The 21,534-nt window shown below is 36.3% G+C and overlaps 1 protein-coding gene across 2 annotated transcripts in view; it reads left to right on the forward strand.

Annotated features, from left to right (window-relative positions):
* PRKG1 (protein kinase cGMP-dependent 1) overlaps positions 1-21,534 on the forward strand; it is a gene marked incomplete at both ends in the record, with an annotated part of 1,321,419 nt that overhangs the window by 1,192,923 nt on the left and 106,962 nt on the right. For both annotated transcript variants that reach the window (XM_080693971.1, XM_080693970.1), the window contains one exon: positions 16,105-16,179. In XM_080693971.1, coding sequence (XP_080550097.1) covers positions 16,105-16,179 — 75 coding nt within the window. The remainder of the gene's footprint in view (positions 1-16,104; positions 16,180-21,534) is intronic.

The following is a 21,534-nucleotide window of genomic DNA, read 5'->3' on the forward strand; positions in this document are numbered from 1 at the left end:
TCTCAGCATAAGCGAATGAAGAGAGATGTATGCAGAGAAGACACCTTGAGAGAGGACTACCTTTGAGCATAAGTTTCGTGATGACATCTTGAGTCTCAGAACTCAAGAAGTACTTTTACTCTTAGGAGAGAGGTTGGGCTTTCTTCCAAATGGTTTTAAAAAAAGAAAGAAAAGAAACTGTAACTGAAGGATTCTGTCAAAAGCCTGCTGCTGATACCTAATTTATGTCCAATTAGAGGATCATCAGGGCTTCATCCCGTGCAAACAGATGGCAGACATTAGAACTGTCAACAAAAGGAGCTTTCTTCACAAATTTACAAGCTAGGTTCCATGTTAAATAAGCCTGAGCTTATGCTTTATCATTCCAGAGGGAAAGCAAAAGATGCCATCGTAACTGATCATATACGTCAGAATTTTTCAAAAGAAAAGCTCATTCACAAAACAAAAAATGATAAACAGATACATGATTCCCGCTAAAAGTATACTATGGATGCTGAGCGTGGTGATACACGTGTATAATCCTGAGACTTGGGAGGCTGAGACAGGAGGAGCACAGGTTTAAAGCCAGCCTCAGCAACTCAGAGACTTTCAGCAACCTAGCAAGATCTTATTTCAAAACAAAACATAGAATTTGGCTGGGGATGCAGCATGGAGGTAGAATGCTTTTGGAGTCAACAATCTAGTACTAAAACATGTAAACACACACACACACATACATACACACACACACACACACCCCCCAAATGAACAAGGTAATAAAAAAACAAAAGAAAATTCTTTGAGTATAAATTTTTATAGCCTGCTCATTATATTAGTAAGCACCTGCAGTGATTCCAAAATTTGTAAAAATTATCAAAAATATTAGTCTAATGAAACAATATTTTTAATACATTTCTTTAATACAAATAGAAAATAACTAGGCAATTTGATGCCTGGGTACCCTTATTTTGTAATCCTTGAGAAGAAATAAATATAAAAATGCATTGTGTTCCGTAATCACGGCTGCAGCTTCTACATTGCCTTGGGAAGCTGTTAATGAATCGAGAAGTTCCATTAAGATAATTTATCTTTTTTTCTGATACATTGGGGATGCTTCTGATCTCTAGACAAAGACACTACTTCAAAATAACAACTAGTTAATCGTAAGGAGTTATATCTGTTTCCCCCAGGAAATTAAGATCAAGGTCAAAAGAATATAACTTCATTCTTGATCACTGAGTAACTTCTGAGATGTGGCCATGCTAGTTATCAAAACGCAAACATTTTCACACTGCTTGGTAAGAACAGCAGTCTGAACTGTATGCATCCCTCCCACCCCTTGGCTGCCATGTTTGAATCTATGCCCAACCCTCCCCCTACTCCTGGGGACTGCCTAGATTATACATTAATCCAGCATGAAAAGGTAAGAGCTGGTAAACACCAGGACCAGTGTCCATTCAGATTGGTCAGTTTGTTGGAAATACTTATAGTTATGATGATTATTACTTCTGATAGCATCAAGCTAAAATGATGTCTTACCATGATCACTTTTCAAACTTTTGTGTTAACAAGCCCACTGTTTAAATAAATTATAAAGAAAAAGTAGGAATGACTGACTTAAGGTGTTTTCCACCAGTGAACCTCTGTCATATTCTAACACTTCTTGGGACTATTGTGTTCTTCAGACAAAGTCTAGGAGGTGGAAAACAGGAACTAGCAATTAAAAATTCAGGAGCATAAAATTGATGAAATTAGGAGTGCTATTTGCAATGCCCTACAATCTCAAATGAGATTGTAGGGCATTGCAAATAGCAGTCTCAGAAATCAAGGAATCTCAAAAAAAAGAATACAAATTGTATTTGCAAATAGAACCTAACAATGCAAGAAAGAAAGAAAGAAAGAAAGAAAGAAAGAAGGAAGGAAGAAAACAGGAAGAAAGAAAGAAAGTTAGGAAGAAAGAAAGAAGGAAATCAAGGTATCTCTGATCTGGGAGGTCTATGTGACTCTAGTTCAAGTACTTAACCTCCTAGGCCTATGGTTGCCTGATGAGTAACAGTCATAGACATATAATGTATTTAAGTGTACCAAGTCTCTTACCACTAGGACAATAATCAAGGAACAACACATAAGACCAGAGATGGTCCCAAATCCCATAAAGAATAAAGTAGCAAGCCAGGGATCAGTGTAATCCCAGAACTTTGGAGGCTGAGGCAGGAGAATCACAATTTGAGACCAGCATGAATAACTTGGGGAGATCCTGTTTCAAAATAAATACAAAAGGGGCTGAGGATGTAGATCAGAAGTAGAATGACCCCTGGGTCCAATCCTAGTACCACATAAACACACACAAAAAGAACAGAGGATCAAACAAGTTACCAAGAAAATTGGACATAAAGGAAACAGTCACTGGAGTCAGCAAACTAAAGAGTCAACTCAGATCCAAACTGGAATTGAAATAATAACATGAGTACTTCTAAAGTACATTAGGATTAGAATCAGATTAGGAAAAATTGCCATTTTTTAGTTGAGAAAGACAATAATGAGCAGATATGTAAATGTTGTCCTGCTTATTTCTATTTTATATTAGGTGTTAGAACTACAGAGATGAACAAGATGCAAACTCAACTCAAGTTGGAAGGCTAAACCCTAGGGCAAGCTCAATTAGAGATATCGGAGTGGTTCGTTCCTTTAACGGTGCTGTTAGACAATCTCAGGCCTTTTCAGTTACCCTGCCCTCCTCCTGCAGCTTCAGTTTAGACCTCTTCACTTCTGGCTCCCTAGCCACACTTGCTTTTTGCTTGTCTGCAAAGGAGGATCTCTGGGAGGCCCCTGCCAGGTCTCCTCCCAGCCTTGTTGCTCAGGGTGGGACTAGTGCCTCCTCCAGGCCCTACTGCTGCATCTATTCAGAGGATCAGCTCCAAGTTCCAAACGCAAACAGAAAACCAAATCCACACTCTGAGCTATGTGGCTGATGTGGGAGACCAGGCAGGCAAGAACCTGGGCAGCTAACTATCTTGAAGACTCTGGAAAAATAGTATTTATCCAATCTCACCCTCCCAGAGAGGATGCCATTGCTATTTCTTTCTCTCTCTCCTCTCTCCTCTCTCCTCTCTCCTCTCTCCTTTCTCCCCTCTCTCCCCTCTCCCCTCTCCCCTCTCCCCTCTCCCCTCTCTCCTCTCCCCTCTCCCCTCTCCCCTCTCCCCTCTCCCCTCTCCCCTCTCCTCTCTCTTCTCTCTTCTCTCTTCTCTCTCTCTCTCTCTCTCTCTCTCTCTCTCTCTCTCTCTCCTGTGTGCGTTACTGGGATTGAACCCAGGGGCATACTACTTTGGAGCTACACCCCCAGCCCAATTTTATTTTTATTTTGAAGCAGGGTCTCACTAAGTTGCAGAGGGCTTTATTAACTTGTTGAGGCTCTCTGAGAACCTGGGAACCTGCCTGTGATCCTCCTATCTCAGCCTCTCAAGGACTGAGATTACAGGTGTGCACCACAGTGCCTGGTTGCTGCAGGTGTTTTTGATAAGCAATTTGATGAAGAGTCTCACCAAGGTGTATGCTTAAGGAAGAATACAAGACCACTACCCTCCTCCCTGGGGGTTTTTGTTGAGAAAGCTGCAAGACCACTACCCTCCTCCCTGGGGGGTTTTGTTGAGAAAGCTGCAGGAGGTTTTGTTAAGAAAAGATGCATGACTTAAGGCAGGGCTCAGGAATCTTGTCCTGTAAAAGGCCAGCTAGCAAATGTTTTAGGCTTTGTGGGCCAGGTGATTTTTGTTCCAGCTACTCATATGAGTCATGTACCCAACAATAATTTGCCCACCTGGGTTGCCTGTGTCCTTCGAATATAGCTTGCTGTTCTGTGTCCACATGATAGGACATAGGGACTCCACATGCCATATCGACTGCAGTCACATTGCTCCAGTGACACTGTGTTAAATTAGAATATTTCACAGCTTCAGCCTTTCCTACAGCCTAAGTGGATTTTATTTTCCAGTAAGAAATCTGGGTGATGTGAGGATATTGGCAGGATGATTACAATAAAGCTAATGTGCCTTGCTAGAATGGTGTCAGCTGTGATCATTTGTGCTTGACCTTTTTATGGAGCTATTATTGACTGGTATGCTTTAAAAAACATTTATTACGCAGAAAAGATAAAAATCCAGAAGTTTACATGTAAGAGAGAAATTATATTAGGTTCAATTTAATGATGTCAGTTGAATTATAGCATCCCTGAGCAAGCATGACCTAAGTACACAAGAAGCGTATTTCTACTGGGGGGTACGTCCAGAAACAGTAATGCCTTTAGTTTCAAAATAGTAAAGGTGAGTTCCAGAGGAACTCTTGCTTTCCCAGATCTTCAGAGTGAGGGTGTAGTTATAAGGCAAGGTTCAGGACTTCTGCTTCAGTCCTTTTCTCCTGTGTCACATTATGCTTTAGCTGACTGAGATAGGAAGCTCGCATGTTTATTAATTCAGTGAGCACAAGTCAAGTCTCTTCTGTATATCCGAGTCAGACTCAGTGTTGGAAATACACCAGTGACATGCACATATATGTTTGTATCATGTTGAACCTTAATGTGACAGTAATTACATTTCACCAATAAAAGAACAACAACAAAAAGATGCCGTTGCCTTCAAGTGGCTTAGAATTATAAAATGAAATAATATGCTAATGCGATCAGAACAGTCCACTTGAAAAAAAAAAAGGAAGCTGCTGGCTTCCGAATTAGGCTAAACTGTTTTCACTGAATTAAATCTGAGACTAATTCCAGCATTTATGAGGAAAAAAGTCAGTGTGTAAAATATTTGAGTTCTACATGGCTCTCCAAATGGATAGGACCTCAAGTCAAATCCCCCACATCCTGGCTAAATTTATTAACTCGGTTTATTAATTTATTTCACCAGTAACACGGAGGGCCTTCTCTGGGTAAGCTCTCCCCTCACATAAGCTGCTGGGTTATCTCACTACCCAGTTTTGCTTGCTGTGCCAGGCATTTATAGCACTTATTAATCAGTTTTGACTTTCAAACTACAGCTTGAGGAGGGCAGAAATTATGTCTGCTTCTTTCAGTACTGGGAATTGAACCCAGGAGCGCTCGACCACTGAGTTACACTTCAAGCCCTTGTTTGGTTTTACTGCCTAAGTTGCCTAGGAACCCTCTTGCCTCAGCTCCACAGTTGCTGAGTTATACACTGGAATGCACCCCTGTGCCCAAGTCGGCCTCCTCAGTTTTTAACACAGTGTCCAGAAGTACAGGGAGCACTCTCTACATGTCTTGAAGTGAATGAATGAGTTTTCCTGTATCCATCTGGGTCCATTCAGGAAACACATGGCTTAGAGTAGTTTCAGTAGGAAAATTCAACCACAAGTAGTTAATAACTATAATAGAAATAAGAAAGGGTTGAGAACTCTAGAGAACAGAAATAGCAGAAATAAAGGATAACACTCACCCTAGTCCTGTGAGAGAGCTTCCAAAGAACACCTCCCCCAACCTTCTCCTCCCCCCCCCTCCTTCCCCTGCCCCTCACCCTCCCATCCTGCCCTGTCAAGACTAAGAAGTAAACTTTATTATAGAGCAAAGCTCAGCACCATTAAGGTCCAGGGCCAGATGGTTACTTTGTGTGGTGGATAGATTAGGGGTCTGTCTAGTACATTATAAAACATTTAGCAACATCCTAAACTACTCTTCACTAAATACTACTTCCCAGTTTGACAACCAGGAGTGCTTTCAGACATTATAAAGTGTCCCCTGTGGGTAACCAAACCACTGTCAGCTGAGAAGAACAAAGAGGAAAATTCTCTAATGCACATGATGTAGTTTAACAAACATATCAAAGTTAATCCCTAAGCCAAGCATGAGAAGTGGGGGGAGGGAGGGAATGGGATGGGAATTGGGTAAGGGCTAGTTGGGTGATGTATGTCCACCATCTTATATCCCATTAAGATATATGACTACAGTGCACCAATAAAAAGTTTAAAAAAGTAAAAGGAAACCGTCATAAAAAAAAAAAAAAAACAGCACTACAGGAAAAGCTGGTCACTAGCAGATAGAAAGCACTGAGGAAAAGTTAGCCAGGGAAATTGTGCTACCAGGCAACATCTTGGCTGCATGCTGGAGAAGCCACAAGGCCTACCGAGTTCTCTGAAGTCACGAAGCAAACCCCCTGTTCTTACAGCATCTTTCCAGTGACCTCCACTCACAAGGTTTCAGTGCTGACTGGCAAGGAAAAGAAATCGCAGGTCCAAGTCCATTTTCAGAAAGAAATAAAAAAGCATGAATTTAGAGCCCAGAGGTAGTAAGTTGAGAACCAGTATAAATTCAAAATCAGATTCTATGCTGGAATCCAGAGATGTGAAGCTGAACAGCCAAATCTTCTTTTTTATATTAACACGTGATCCAAATGTTGACATGAGAAATTGTGGGTTTAGTATGAACAGAATATCTTTGGAGAAACTAGAGCAGAGGAATATGTTCTGCCCAAAGCACCCCAGGATACCCTCCTGGACAGTGACATGGAAGCCAAGATTTTAAGTTTGAGTAGGAGTTTTCCAAAGGAAGAAGGGAGGGCAAATCCAGCTACTGCTGGTGGGAGGGCCTGTGAAAAGAAGGAACTGGAAAAGCTTTTGTATAGTGAGAGCCAAGAAGTGGTAAGAGGAAAGATTTATGGGACAAGAAACTGGGAAGTCAGTTAGACAGCACAATGCTGGGTGGTAAGTTTGGGAAGAAGAGATGGAGACCGAGCATAAAGAAATCTAGTATCATAAACTAGCAGAATCTGGGTTTTCATCCTCTGAGAAATAAGGAAAGATGAGAGAGCTGTTGGTACTGCAGAATATGTTTGTTTTTGAAAGAAAGGAATGGGGGATTGATGATAATGGGGAGAAATGCATGCAGGGAGACTGCTAGGATACTGCCCTGAGCAATGCTCATTAGGTCAAAGCAGGTTTTGGTTGAATAATTAAATGTGGGAGGTAAGAGAGAAAGATTTCTAACTTAGTGGATTTGCTGGATATTTGCAATAGAGCAAGCAAATGAGATAAACAGGTAGAGATGGAAAGTAACTGGTTGATTTACTTATGGATATGTTAAGTTTAGATTGCCTAAATAGTGTTTAGATGGCGAGGTATATTGGTAGTTAGAAATATATTTTTCCTAACAATCAGATGATGAATGAAATTGATGTTGGAGTTATAGTCACATCTTTGGTTTATTAATTACAGTGATTGTCTTGCTTTCTACCAGTGAATAAATAATTTATTTTTCCAGTAAATATTTTAAGCCTTACTATGCTTTGGAAGCTTGCATTTTTATTTATTGAATGTCTTTAACATTGTTCTTTAAAGACTCCACAGTGTCTTTGGAACTCACAAACTAGGCAGGCATATGAATGAATAAGGGTATGTGTTAAAATTTTAGCATCCACATCTTAAACACAAGTCTTAAGTTATTCAAATAAAAATCATATTTGCAATTTCATATTTATAAATTTCTTTAAAATTCTTCGGAACAGTGTTTTTAGCTATTTACTTGGGAAGACAATTATAAATGTTTCTCATGTTCTAGAGATAAGCAGGGAGAGAGGATGCCAGAAGCGATTCCTGATGGAGGCTTAGCAGTCAGCATGAATATCAACAGTATGATCATTGAGAGTTGAATTTTGCTTTAGATATTTCATTTTTTGGTAAAGTGAAATCGTTTTGATTACTTTAGAAAGCACACTTCCCTGGTGAGACAGTTATTATAGGCCCAGCTGGGTCATAAAGATATAAGAGTTTCCTTTTCTTTTCAATATGTCTAGCAGTTGGTACTCACTTAGAATCTCATAGCATAGGAGCATGAAATAGATTATCATAAGCCACAATAATGATGCGGCCTCATTCCCAGGCTGAGCTTTACTTACAAAGGAGATCCTTGCAGAATTTACTACTTTAGAAGAAATACAGTGGTCATGCTACCTACCGCCCTGCTGCAAACATGTAATTGAATTCACTTTAAATGGATACCAGACTGTCAGGAAAATCTTGATTTGGCAGTGGATAAGAAAAGTATTCTCTTCCATGCTGAATTGACTATAGTATATTACCATGGAGACTGAAACCTACTTGGGCTGAATGCCAACTAATTTTCATTAGTCTCAGAAGATTTACTATTTTCTCTTCTTTTGTTTTTACATTTCTAATATAGTCTCATTAGATTATATATGTGATCACTGTTCACTGTAGAAAGTTGTAAAGTAGAAAAAATATATATCATATAATAGGTAATATTTTCATTAAAGTGAAAGAATTATAGATACCTTAGTGTAGTTCATTAAGTAGTGAGAGAGATTATTTTACCTAATTTTTTTTCCTTATTGGTTCACATATAAGAACAGCATTAAAATCTTTTCTTTCTTTTTCTCTCTTTCTCCCTCTCTTTCTCTCTATCTCTCTTTCATACACACACACACACACACACACACACACACACACAATTACACAGATAAAGAGTGATTAAATATATAATTTTACAGAAAACCTAGAAGGAATGTTTTATTATTTTCCTTCCTCCATTTCAGAGATAAACTAAGCTTCATAGAGCCAAAGTTTTAGGACACAAAGCACATAGCTTGTAAGTTTAGAATGCTTTTTGAACTTCATTTGGTTTCTAAAGTTGCACTGGCAATTTAGCACAACTACTACTGAGTTCCTTTGATTTTGTAGATTTTTAAAATATGCTTTGACATTGAAGCTAATTTTTATTTTTATTTTTTGTAAAAATTCTTGTATATTAAAGCAGCTTTGTCCACCTTCAGAAATATTCCCTTGAAGAGATACACAGTAGTGAAATTACTGACAAACAATACACATATTTTTAAATTATTGTCTGGAACCATTATAATTATTTCCCCAAAACAATGTGAGCAAAATTGTACTATGCTGCACTCAAGCCAGCTGTAGCTTTGAGGGGAAGCAATCTTTTTATATTTTATTTATTGCAGTACTGGGGATGAAACCCAGGGGCCTTCTACCTCTGAGCTACACTCCCAGCCCTATTTTTATTTATTGTTTTGAAACAGGGTCTCACTGAGTTACAAAGGGCCTCACTAAGTAGCTGAGGCTGTCTTCCAACCTCAAACCTCTGGTCTTAGCTTCCGGAATGCTGGGATTATAAGTGTGCGCCACCACGCCCAGCTGGGAAACAATCTTAAGAGAGATGATAAGGTAAATCATCTGAAGGCATGGAATTTATCACAATCCTAGAAGGGTTTGATATTTATTCTTCTCTTGTAATTGATACAGAGAAGTTAGTTATTGATAATTGAAGCTGAGAAAATTGTTCATTCTTTAGTGATTGTTTCTCTGTCCTGGAGAAGAGTAATAACGGTAAGAGGCTTTAGAAAATTATGAGAGTTAGCCGGGTGTGGTGGCGCATGCTTGTAATTCCCATGCTTGGGAGGCAAAGACAGGAGGTTGATCAAGCAGGTTCATAGCCAGCCTCGCTGGTTTAGGAGACCCTGTTTCCAAATAAATATATAAAAAATAGGTCTGGGAGTGTAGCCTGGAGGTAGAAGGGTTTCCAGGAACCCCAGTACCACCAAACAAACAAACAAACAAAAATAAATAAATAAATAAATAAATAAATAAATAAATTAAAAAAGGAAAATTTCAAGAGTTAAAAAGGGCTCAGATGACCTTTTTCTGAAATGCCAACAAAGTACTTAAAAGTAAGGGGAGATAGAAAGAAATGGGACTGATTGAAGTGACTAGCTTCAAGAGGAGCAAAAAATTGTCTGAGAGAATTACATTTATAGATGATACGTAAAGTGATTATTGGTAGAAAGGAAGAGACCAGTTCAGAGAAGCCAAGTTGTGAATTTTCTAAGCATTCAGAAATCGTGATTTTGTTTTAATACTTTGATATCTATTTTCATCACAATAGTCCTGTGGGATTTACTTCAGAAATATTTGACAGTTTGCCTCTCTTCTGGCAACATACACAGACACATACAAAAAAAATGAGTAAATGAGTCCATCCATCTACCCATTGATTCAAGTTTCTATTGCAGGCCATGTAATATTCTGGATTCTAAAGAGACATTGATGAGTAATTCAGTCTGGTTATTGCTATAATGAAGTTTACATTTTGGTGTGGGGGAGACAACAGGTATTTAAACAAATAAGGCACTTTGTAGTAAGTGATGCGTGGAAGTGGTTTAAAATGACAAAGTGATGGCAAGGAGGGATTGGGGCAAAGTCTACTTTGCTGGGGAGATAAGATCTGTATAAAGGGAGCCCTGCATGGTATTAGGAAAACAACATAGAAAGATTTAGAAAAAAAATATCCCAAGCACAGGGCACAAGCCCTGACCCAGACACTCAGTAGAAGTCAGAGGTTGTAGAAGCCAGGAGAATAGTGATCTGACCTGGTTTATGTTTTTATAAGATTATTTATTTATTTATTTATTTATTGTGGTACTGGGGGTGGAGCCTAGGGGCATTCTACCTCCGAGCCACACTCCCAGCCCTATTTTTTTTTTTTAGTCTTTTTAATATTTTTCATTTTCATTTTATTTTATTTTTGTGGTACTGTGAATTGAACCCAGAGGAATTCTACCTCTGAGCTAAAGCCCTAGCCCTATTTTTTATTTTTTATTTTGAAACAGGGTCTCATTGACTTGCGAAAGGCCTTGCTAAGTAGCTGAGGATGTCCATGAACCTCGATCCTCAGCTGGAATTACAGGCATGTGCCACCATGCCCAGCAGATTATCCTACTTATAAGGACAAGAGTTCACATTATAAAGTAGACTTCAGAAAACCCTGAAGAAGAAGGTGGTTGGAACCAAAGGGATATATAGAAAACTTTCATTTTAATTATTGACAGTAGAATGGATAAGACTTAGTGTTAGATTAGATTTAAAGGTGGAAGGTTGAGAGGAAGGGATTAGTCTAGATAATCGGTCAACAGGTATTTTCTGTAAAGGGCCACACGTGCATACATGCATAAAAATGATCTTAGATTTCAAAACTATATCATGTAATTTTACTAATATAATAACTTAGTTAACTCAGATAAGGCTCTGCCTTAAACAAGAATGATCAGATATACATATTATATATGAAAACCTGGTCAACACCAAATATGTTTTTGGTTCCACAAAAGTTGCAGTAAATGTAATGGGAGAGGTCCTAAAATTAGTTATCTTTTCATTTCTTTGGTCACTAGGTGAGTTTGGATTATTGTTTACAAATTCTGTTTACTTTTCAATGATAAGATTAGGAAATAATTTAAATTAAATACTTATAACCCATTTTTAATAAATAATATCATAATTAATATGGAATTCTTGTGGCAAAAGAAGCAAACAAGTCTCTAACACTTTGGTTTTTACAGTTTTCTCTTGCAAATAATTATTTATGTAGAATCAAAAGATAATGATAAGCAAAACTATGCATAAAAATTTTATTGCTTTCTCTGAAATTACTATTAAATATAATTTTGAACTCATGAAGTTATTTTATAGACACTATAGCCTTTCTTTTGATAATTATTCAACTACTCAACACCTTCCACCTTGTTTTATTATGTTCATGTTTTATTTCTAAAATAATACTGTAATTCCGTAAGAGTATGCCTTATTTTCTTTGCATAATTCACAGTAGCTTGAATCATCCTTTTTAGGTGATAGGAATTTATATTTTTAGGCATAAGTACATAAATACATCTATTTGAATGGATAATTGGATAGTTATTGATATTGGTTGGTTTCATCTATTTGCAGCTCAAATTTCCATCAAAGAAACATATTAACATATTACTAGATAGTCTGTACTACTCAGAATTGTGATTGTCCTAGTTATAAATAAAATAAAAAGCAAATGTAAGAGCACTCAGTTAAAGCTACAAAATAAATCAACAGATTTTCTGTGAAATTTACCAAAACAGATGGCTCTAAATCCTTAGCTGAATGGCAAGTGTTCCAGATAATGTAGACCTCTAACTTTCTACTTACTTTTTTTTTTCCTAGTATAGAGGATTGAACCAAGGGCATTCTCCCTCTGCTGTGCCCTAGGCCTTCTGGTTTTAGCATCTTGCTGGGTTGCTGAGAGTCTTGGGAAGTTGCTGAGGCTGTCCTCCAACCTGTGATTCTCTTGTCACAGGCACCCAAGTAGTGTTATTACAAGTGTGTGCCATCATGCCAATCTTTTCTATTTCTTTTATTTGCTTTTAATAAGATATTTTTGTGAAAAAGTATTTAGCTGAGATTCAAGTTAGCCAAGTCTATTGCTATAGCTTGTCAGATTAAGAGGCCTTTGAGCAGCCGTCTGAAAATGCTTGACAAACATTCTGCTTAGCACTAGCAAAGTATCTGAAATAGTTTCTGGCTTAAGATTTTTTTCCTATGATTCTTTTTATATTATAATATTTAACTGTTAAGAATAGATGAGCATCTTCCTTAAGGTTGTATTCAAGAAAACAAACCTGCTTTAAATAAGTTTTAAGATTTTTCCCACCCTATTTTGTATTTGTAAAGATTCTATTTTAAAATGTTATACACTAGAACATGAAACTTAAATCAACTAATATATATTTGAATACATACATGATTCATGTATATAAAAGTACTTTTAAACTATAAAAGTAAAATATAAATGCTGTTTTTCTTTAGCAGCACGATAATACTGATCTCTGATATTTGGACTGCCTTTCTAATAATTTTAAAAGCGCATTTCTCTCTAGATAAAGGCTCATCATAGCACAACTGAGGAACAAAATTATACACTTTCTAGACATACCACTGAGTAATCATTCCCCTTCAGAAGGATGTTTTGGCTTAATAATGAAAATATCTTAATAACTGAAATTATTACCCACTGAGTAACAGTTATGATAATGTTCTAAAATAGTCAAATTTTCTAGAATGAGAAGCAGCCTTTTAACTGCTGTTTCTTAAAGAAAATTTCTATGAACTATCATCATTCTGTATGTAAAAGGATTATCATTTTTCCCCTCCCATCCTCCTTCTCTTCCTTCCTGTCTCCCTCCTTCCATTCTTTCCTTTCCTTTTTTTCTTTCCTCTTTTTCCTTTCCCACCTTGCAAGTTGTTTAAACAACTTATATTAATAAAGGAGATCTTTGATATCGTTTTTCCTACTTGCCTTATTCTAAGATCTGTTAAAACTGGACTTCTCCCTTTAAGAAAGGTAGCAGAAACAAGGGTGCATGCAGTGGCATGCGTGAAATGAGGGTTACTTCTGGGCGGGCCCAAAATTACAGTCCTTTGCTTCATAATGTCTCTTTAATATTTCTAAAATTAAGTCTGAAGCATTTATGAAATTCAATTTTTTGCAGTGCTAAAATAGAAATTGTGCATGACTGTGAGTTTAAAAGCAGAACTTAATGATTTACTCATAGTTGCCTGTTGTCCTAACTCAAAAAACCTTTTATGATTTCTATTTATTTAATTGCTAGGTTATCAAAACATCTCATTATAATCTTTTCCAAAATAGAACAATGATTCTAAAAGTCGCTTCCTTTATTAGTCAAGAAATGGCATAAGAACCGAGTAAATATTTAGAAAGGTATCTGATACTTACGGTAATACTTTTCCAAATATGTTTTATAAAGGTCCACACAGATGGCAGGTGTTTCTACAGAATGTCTATGAAAGGGAAAAATGCAAAAGTAATTAGTTCACATTTGTGCCAAGATATTCTGTAATAACATTAATTAGGCTTATCAAGATGCCCTATATCATTCGTTGATCAGGGTAGCAATAATGGCAGGCATTTAAAATTTAGTAATAGTGCTTAAAATTTTATAGTTTATAATGGTTGACTTAATGTTTTAAGAAATTTATAAAATTAAGATAATTTTAATTAAAATTATAATTTAATTATAGTTTCAAAAATGTTGTATTCTTCTGGCTAGGATTATAAAAAATATTTACAAAGTACATATAGTTCCACTTCCAAAAGCCAGAATTATAACCTTGGGTATATTTGTTTCTTAAATAAATCCCCTATGTTTAATCTATAATCTAGAGTACCAATATAGATATTCTTATACATAGTTACCACACCCTCTTTCATCTGAATATGTATATGTTTGAGTGTATATGTGTATTTGTAGATGTCTGTGTAGATAGGTACTGTATGACACACACAAACATTAGCTGTTAAAATATTGCTTATAGAGAATTTTTAAAACAAAATTAAAGACATATGCTACAAACACCAAGTATGGTTGTGTAGATCTGTAATCCGTGGACCTGGGAGGCTGAGACAAGAAAGAGGACTGCAGGTTCAAAGCCAGCATTAACAGCTTAGTGAGGCCCTCAGCAACTTAGGGAGACCCTATTTCAAAATAAAAAAAATGGAGCTGGGCGTGGTGATGCACACTTGTAATCCCTGTGCTTGGGAGGCTGAGACAGGAACATTGCACAGGTTCGAAACCAGCCTCAGCTGCTTAGTGAGGTCCTCAGCAACTTAGTGAGACCCTGTTTCTAAATAAAATAGGTCTGGGAGTATAGCCCGGAGGTAGAAAGCCTCTGAGTTCCACCCCCAGTACCACCATAAATAAATAAATAAATAAATAAATAAATAAAATTTAAAAATAGGCTGGGGATATAGCTCAGAGGTAGAATGCCAGTGGGTTCAATCTTCAGTGCAACAATGTGTATGTGTGTGTATGTATATAAATGTACATACATACATACACATAAACTACAATGTTGTTATTCAAGAAATTGTATCATAGTTACTTTACAATTACAACCCAGTAAACAAATTGTGCAGAAAACATGTAGTAAAAATGTAAAAGGAAAGATGGTCCCACTAGTCATTTGTAGTTAAATAATTATGGGTAATTCTTTAAATTTCTTCTTTCAGTTTTTAATTTGTTTGTATAATTACATAATCTGTTACATTGTAAATTAGTTACAAAGACTTTGTTTCAAAATAATAGAGGCCATTTGTAAGTATATAATAATTTCTTTTATTATTCATCTAGAAGTAAAAAGATAAGTTAATAGTTAATAAGTTAATATTAAATATAATATTAGATCAATAACACACACACACATATATATATATATATATATATATATTTTTTTTTTTTTTCCCCCTGCCATACTGAAGATGGAACCCAGGGGTTTTCTATGAACCCAGGTGGGGTTCTACTCTCAAGAGACACCCCCAGACCTATTTTTTATTTTTTATACCGAAGCAGGGTGTCACTGAGTTGCAGAGGGCCTCACTAAGTAGCTGAGGCTGTCTGAAAACTGAGATCCTCTTGTCTCAGCCTCCCAAATGCTGGTATTACAAGCATGCACCAGTACACCTGGCTCATAGAACATATTTTAAATCAAGGACATTTAGAAGACTTATATGAAGAAAATCATACTTCAAATACCTCTTTTACTCACTTATTTTATTTTTATTGATACATTGTAATTACACAACATAATGAGGTTCAGGGACATAGAAACACACATGCGCACAGCACTCAGTGTTTCCCTTCTGATTCCACCTGCCTATTCTTTAACATGATGCTTATCGAGTTAAGCAGGATTAAATTAGTTTTAAAGTCATTGGCAATAGATGCTCTCCATGTTTACAGCTTTGCACAGAATTACTACATCGAAGCTTTTCTGTTTGTTTACTTTGCTAGTAAGAATTTCAAATTATATTTGCAAGAGTGAGTCTGTGGTCTTTAACCTTGGCTAGTGGGGTGAACAGAATTTCATTCTATAATTGGCAGATTTTGTTGCTATTTCAGTTATAATGAAGTGACTTACTAAATTTTGTGATGTGTATCAATGACTGTACCATAGATTTTATTCCACCCACCTCTGTTTTTATGAGACATGGTTACCAGATATGGTTAGGTGTTGGGAACTACAGAAGTGGACCAGGCAGAAAAGGCCACTCATAAAATTTACATCCTACTCAGAGTAAATAACCACTCTCTGATATGCTCTTTATATATCCAAATTAAGTGTTGAATAATATAATAATGAATTAAATGGATACTATATGTAAATTAAGTGCCTTTGAATTGTTTCGCTATGTTCACCAGGTTGACTAGGTTACTGCTCTTACTACTTTGTAGAGGATTTACCCTAATCTCTGTGCTTTTTCTCTGACAGCTCTTTCAAGCATTTGATTGGAGGGCTGGATGATGTTTCTAACAAAGCATATGAGGATGCAGAAGCTAAAGCAAAGTAAGTTATGCTACTTTCCTGGGCCTTCATCTTGATTAAAAATGGCTCTATAGAGAAATAAGATCAAATATTCCTGTTCAGCACTCTGACAGTAAGAATCTAATTACTTGAGAGGAAAAGAAAAACCAACTGTTCAGAGAAAATTTTATACACTGTGCTTACTTAGTAGGTTGCTCTTTAAACATAAGATCCTAATTTTGTGATGAAGATCATCTCAACAAGAGAAATGGTTAGTTTAATACACAGTATTATCGACTGAATGTATACATGTAATTTGCCCTGCCAAAAATGCTCTAGGAACAAATAGTGATCGCATCTAATAGTTGTTTGTGTTTTTAGTTACATAAAAACAATATGGCTAGAAGTATTTACCAGGATGAAATCATGATTACTTTACATTGAACTTTGGTGTTCCTAATGTAAGACTATCAGATGATAAATAATCCATTAATTGCTATTTTGTGTAAAAATAAAATCCACCTACAAGGATAATATCTTTAATCCCAAAATTTTGATGTTTCACAATGATTTAAAGTAATTTGAGATACTTTTTTTTCTGTAGAATTTTTAGATCATTTAAAAAGTAACAGTAGTCTTTATAATAATAATCTTTATAATACTCCCCTTTTCCCAATGCAAGCTCTTATTTCTTATCATCCAGGTAGGATACCTGAAGGATTAAATTGAAAAATTTAGTACTAAACACTAAATTGTCCATAATACTATTAGTTGGTTTTGTAGTAACCTGAAACTCAAACATTTTTTTTTTTTTTTGCTTTGGGCATCCACAAACATGAAACATTTAGCCTAGAACCAAAATATTACTATACTCCATGTTATCCCCATAAAATTACATTATCTTCGAAGATATGGAGACATAGCCCAAATTTGTCCTCTGTATAGTTTTGATTTTCTCTGCACACTTGAAGAATGTGGACTTAATCTCTGAAGTTGAATGCTGACAGTAGCATATCAGGATATGCTCAGGAAATTGCACTGGGCCAGTTTTAACACCTTAGCCATGCAAATAAAAGTTTAGGCCCATGATAGGCTTAAAATTGACCAGTGATGGGAAAGTGATTATGAGTTAGTCAGGTCCTTCTCAGAGTCTTTTGACCTTATAAAGATAATAATATGCACTCCTCATGAATTCTGGCCATTCATGAATTCAGTCTTTGGGATTGCACATACTGTGAACAATTAATACCAATTCTTCTGACTTTCTGCAGTGCATTAAAATGTAACATCAATGTGTAGTTTAGACTTTAATTTTTGGTATTAGTACTAATCCCCTGAAAGATCAGTGCAAGGTACCTTATCATTTTCACAAGTCATATAACTTCCTTTGTTATTTCTGGGCTTTTACCCTAGTGAGTCATTTTCTTGCTATATATAAAAATATTTGTATTTACATCACAATTTATATTAGCTTGTTTTTATTTTTATTTTTGATGGTACTGGGGTTCCTGGAAACCCTTCTGCCTCCGGGCTACACTCTCAGACCCATTTTTTATATTTTCATTTGGAAACAGGGTCTCTTACGCCCGGCTAATTTCTTGAAATATATGTGCATACATGCATGTGCACATATGTGCCTTATACCTAGTGATAATCTTAAAAATTCATATAAATCTACTCGATTAACTAGTTTTAGTGTTACTACAAAAGTCAGAAGTGTTTTAGACTAATGTATTCTTTTTGTGTGTGTGTGGTACTGAAAACTGAACCCAGAGGCATCCTGCCTCAGAGCTAGACTACTCCAGACTAATTTTATTTCTTTCTACTTAGAAACAGGGTCTCGCTAGTTGGTGAAAGTCGAGAGTCTCATTACTTGCTGAGTCTGTCCTTGAACTTGCTGTCCTCTTGTGTCAGCCTCCCAAGTACTAGGATTACAAGTGTGAGCCACCACACCCAGCTAGACTAATGTATTCTTGATGCCTTGAACTACCTCTATTTCTCTATTAAACATTTGATGGATTTTCTGATGATAGTTTTTGTATAACTTATATGTACTCCACTAAAAGTTGAGGCCAGTCATAGGCTTAAAATTGATCAATGATGGAAAAGCGACCTTGAGTTGGTCGAGTCCTTCTCGGTGTCTTTTGACCTTATAAATATAACAACATGTGCATCTCATGAATTTTTACATTCATGAATTCAGTTGCATACACTACAACTAAAGGTAGTAAGAAAAGCTATTAAACTGAAATTCAGTTGCAGACAATTAGAAAGAAGTTGTGGCATCAGTTCTTCATACCAGTTAATGTGTCAGCTTTTTATTGCTGTGACCAAAATACCCAACAAGAACAACTTAGGGAGGAAAGAGTTCTTCGGCTCCAGAACAATCTAGTCATGGTGGAAGGGGACAGAGAGGGAGACCACTCAGCTCGTGGCAACCAGGAAGCAGAGGGGAAGATAAACCCTCCCAGGGCATGCCACCAGTGGCCTACTTCTTTCAACTTGCTCCAAATCTCAGTTATCCATCAGTGGATTCATCTTCACTGCTGAGATCAGAGCCCCATGGTTCAGCCATTGCCCCAAAGCCCCACTGCTGAGCCCTGGTGCACTAAGGACCAATGTTTCAGCACATGAGTTTCTGGGGGGGCATTCTACGTCCTTAACAGCCAACATCAAAATCATGGACTGAGCAGGAGATCTCTCCTCCTGGCTCTGTCACTCCCAGGTGAGCAGCCTGGTTTTCAGTCTCGGTTACTTTATGTTAAAATGATATTTTTGAGCTTTAACTGATGACCATATGTAAGAACATTATAAATTTTAAATTATATTGATCTATAAAAATGAATGCTATTACTGGTAGAACTAATCACCAGAAATATAATTTAATGCATTTGATATGTTAGATTTACATATACTAGTTATTCTGTATGTATTATGTAAACTTATTTACTGGGTAAGAGATCTTTAATCTTCTTTTTTGAAGATTTAAAGGAGTTTATTAAAAAGATAGAAATACAGAAGAAAGTCACAACCTCATGCCCTTCAGGAGTGGCATGGGGGGTGGTTTGAACGAATTCACCTGAGATCTTTAATCTTATATAAGCAAAATTCTCTTTCCACAATAGCATACCATGAAATTATACCTAACCTGAAAAATATCACTAAGTATCTTTTCTATAGAAAGAATAGCATTTGGCTAAAAGAGAACTCATTTGTAGTTAAGGAATATAGATGGGTAATTAAATGACGATTTTAGGGTGCTTTTCAATATTCTATTTAAACAATAAATTTGATAGATTACAATTTAGCCATTGTTTGTATACCTTTTTTCTCAGCTTCACTAAAGTACAATTAAAAATTAAAATTGTATACACATAGGTTGTACATAATCAAGTTAATTGACACATGGATCACCTCACAGGGTTACTCTGTGTGTGTGTGTGTGTGTGTGTGTGTGTGTGTGTGTGTACATGCACACACAGTAACACACAGGATATACTGTTTTAAAATTTTTATCTGAGCCAGGCGTGGTAGGCACTTACTTGTAATCACAATACTTGGGAAACTGAGACAGGAGAATCTCAGGTTCAAGGCCAGCCTCAGCTACTTAGTAAGCCCCCTTGTAACTTAGTGGGACCATGTTTCAAAATAAAGAATTTAAAAATAGGGCAAGGGATGTAGCTTGGAGGTAAAATGTCCCTGGTTCAATTCCCAGTGCTGGGAAAAAAAAAGATTTTATCTGGGACAGATTTGTTTCAATTACTCTGTATAATTCACACTAAATCCAAATGAATATTATAGCCTATGCTTCTTAGTTTTCACTACTTTTTAGAAAATGGGAATAGCTTGATAAAAAATATCTAAAACACTTTATCTAAATTCTAGAGGGTTTGTTAATACGGACTTTATTCTTTAAGAAATTTATTTCTTAAAATAGACACATTAACAATTATTAGAGGCACTATTGTTATGCCCCTGACACTGTTAGCATTTTATAGATTTTTAATAAATAATATCTCAAATGGAAGTCATCCCTTTTATGTTGTGGTGGTGGTGCTGATGATGGAACAGGACCTCACACAGGCTAGCCAAGTGCTCTACAACTGAGCTACCTCTCCTCCCTTTTTAAATTTTATTTTGAGACAGAATCTTGCTAAGTTGCCCAGGTTGACCTCAAACTTGCAAGCCACTTGCCTTAGCTTCCCAGGTACCTGAGATTACAGGCATGCACCTACACTCCTAGACAGAAATCATCTTTTTATTAGTTGTCCTGTCCCTCAAAGGAGGCAAACTATGATTCATCATCAAGAAAAGCTTTTTAGTTGCACTAACAAGTTTAAACATCTATTTGTATTTGCATTGTTGTCTCTCTCTATTGGATATTTTCCCCTTAAGTACACTGTGCCTTCACTTTGCACTTAAGGGTCTTACAAGAATTGACCACACTGCAGAGAGTAAAACAGGCTTAATTGGTTTAAACTACCAGGGATAATTCTGTTAATACTTCTAAGTTTCCTTATAGATCAACAAAATCTGAAACATTTAGAACTGAGGTCATGATTTAGTTCTCCTATGTAAGCTTCATTTTCCTAAGGTCCTCCTGGTTTTGAAAAAGCCATGAAAGACAAGATGGAAAATATGTATTTGCAGTACTGGAGATGGAACCCAGGGGCATTCTACCTCCAAGCTACACCACCCAGCCCTATTTTTTATTCTTTATTTTGAAACAGGGTCTCACTGAGTTGCAGAGGGCCTCACTAAGTAGTAGGTGAGGATGTCCACAAACCGCGATCCTCCTGTCTCAACCTCCCAAATGCTGGGATTACAAGCTTGGGCCACCATGCCTGGCTTCTGGCTTGTCAATTTTAATACTTTCTTGATAAATATCTTTAATATAAATATACACTAAAATGATTTATACATGCCAAAACTCTCTTCTCATATTAAGGTCATACAGAGGATTAAAAAGTAAATTAAATAGTATTTTACTTATAATAATGTCTGTTCTTATTAAAATATGTGTGCTTTCACTATTAATGAAAATAATATGGCAAGATAGAAAAAGAAAAAAGAAAGCCAATCAAACACAACTGCTCTTAGCCAACTGCTCTTAGTACATTGTTTTTATAGTGTGCTTACAATTTTATATCTTTCTTTTCTTCACTTAGCATCATGATAAAATGAACATTTACTATACAAATATGCAGTGTCCATCAATGTAATTTTAATGGTGACCTGATAACAACAAATAGGGAACTAATAGTCTAAACTCAAATTGAAGGCTTATTGATTCCTTTAATTCTTCTTTTAAAGATAAAATCTCAATCATTTCTCGAAAAAGACAAAAGAAAAAGGCAACAAATAACTAAAACCACTTTCAAATCATCCCAGTTAGCA

Source organism: Muscardinus avellanarius (assembly GCF_963383645.1).
Source record: "Muscardinus avellanarius genome assembly, chromosome: 4".
NCBI classification, from domain to species: Eukaryota; Metazoa; Chordata; class Mammalia; order Rodentia; family Gliridae; genus Muscardinus; species Muscardinus avellanarius.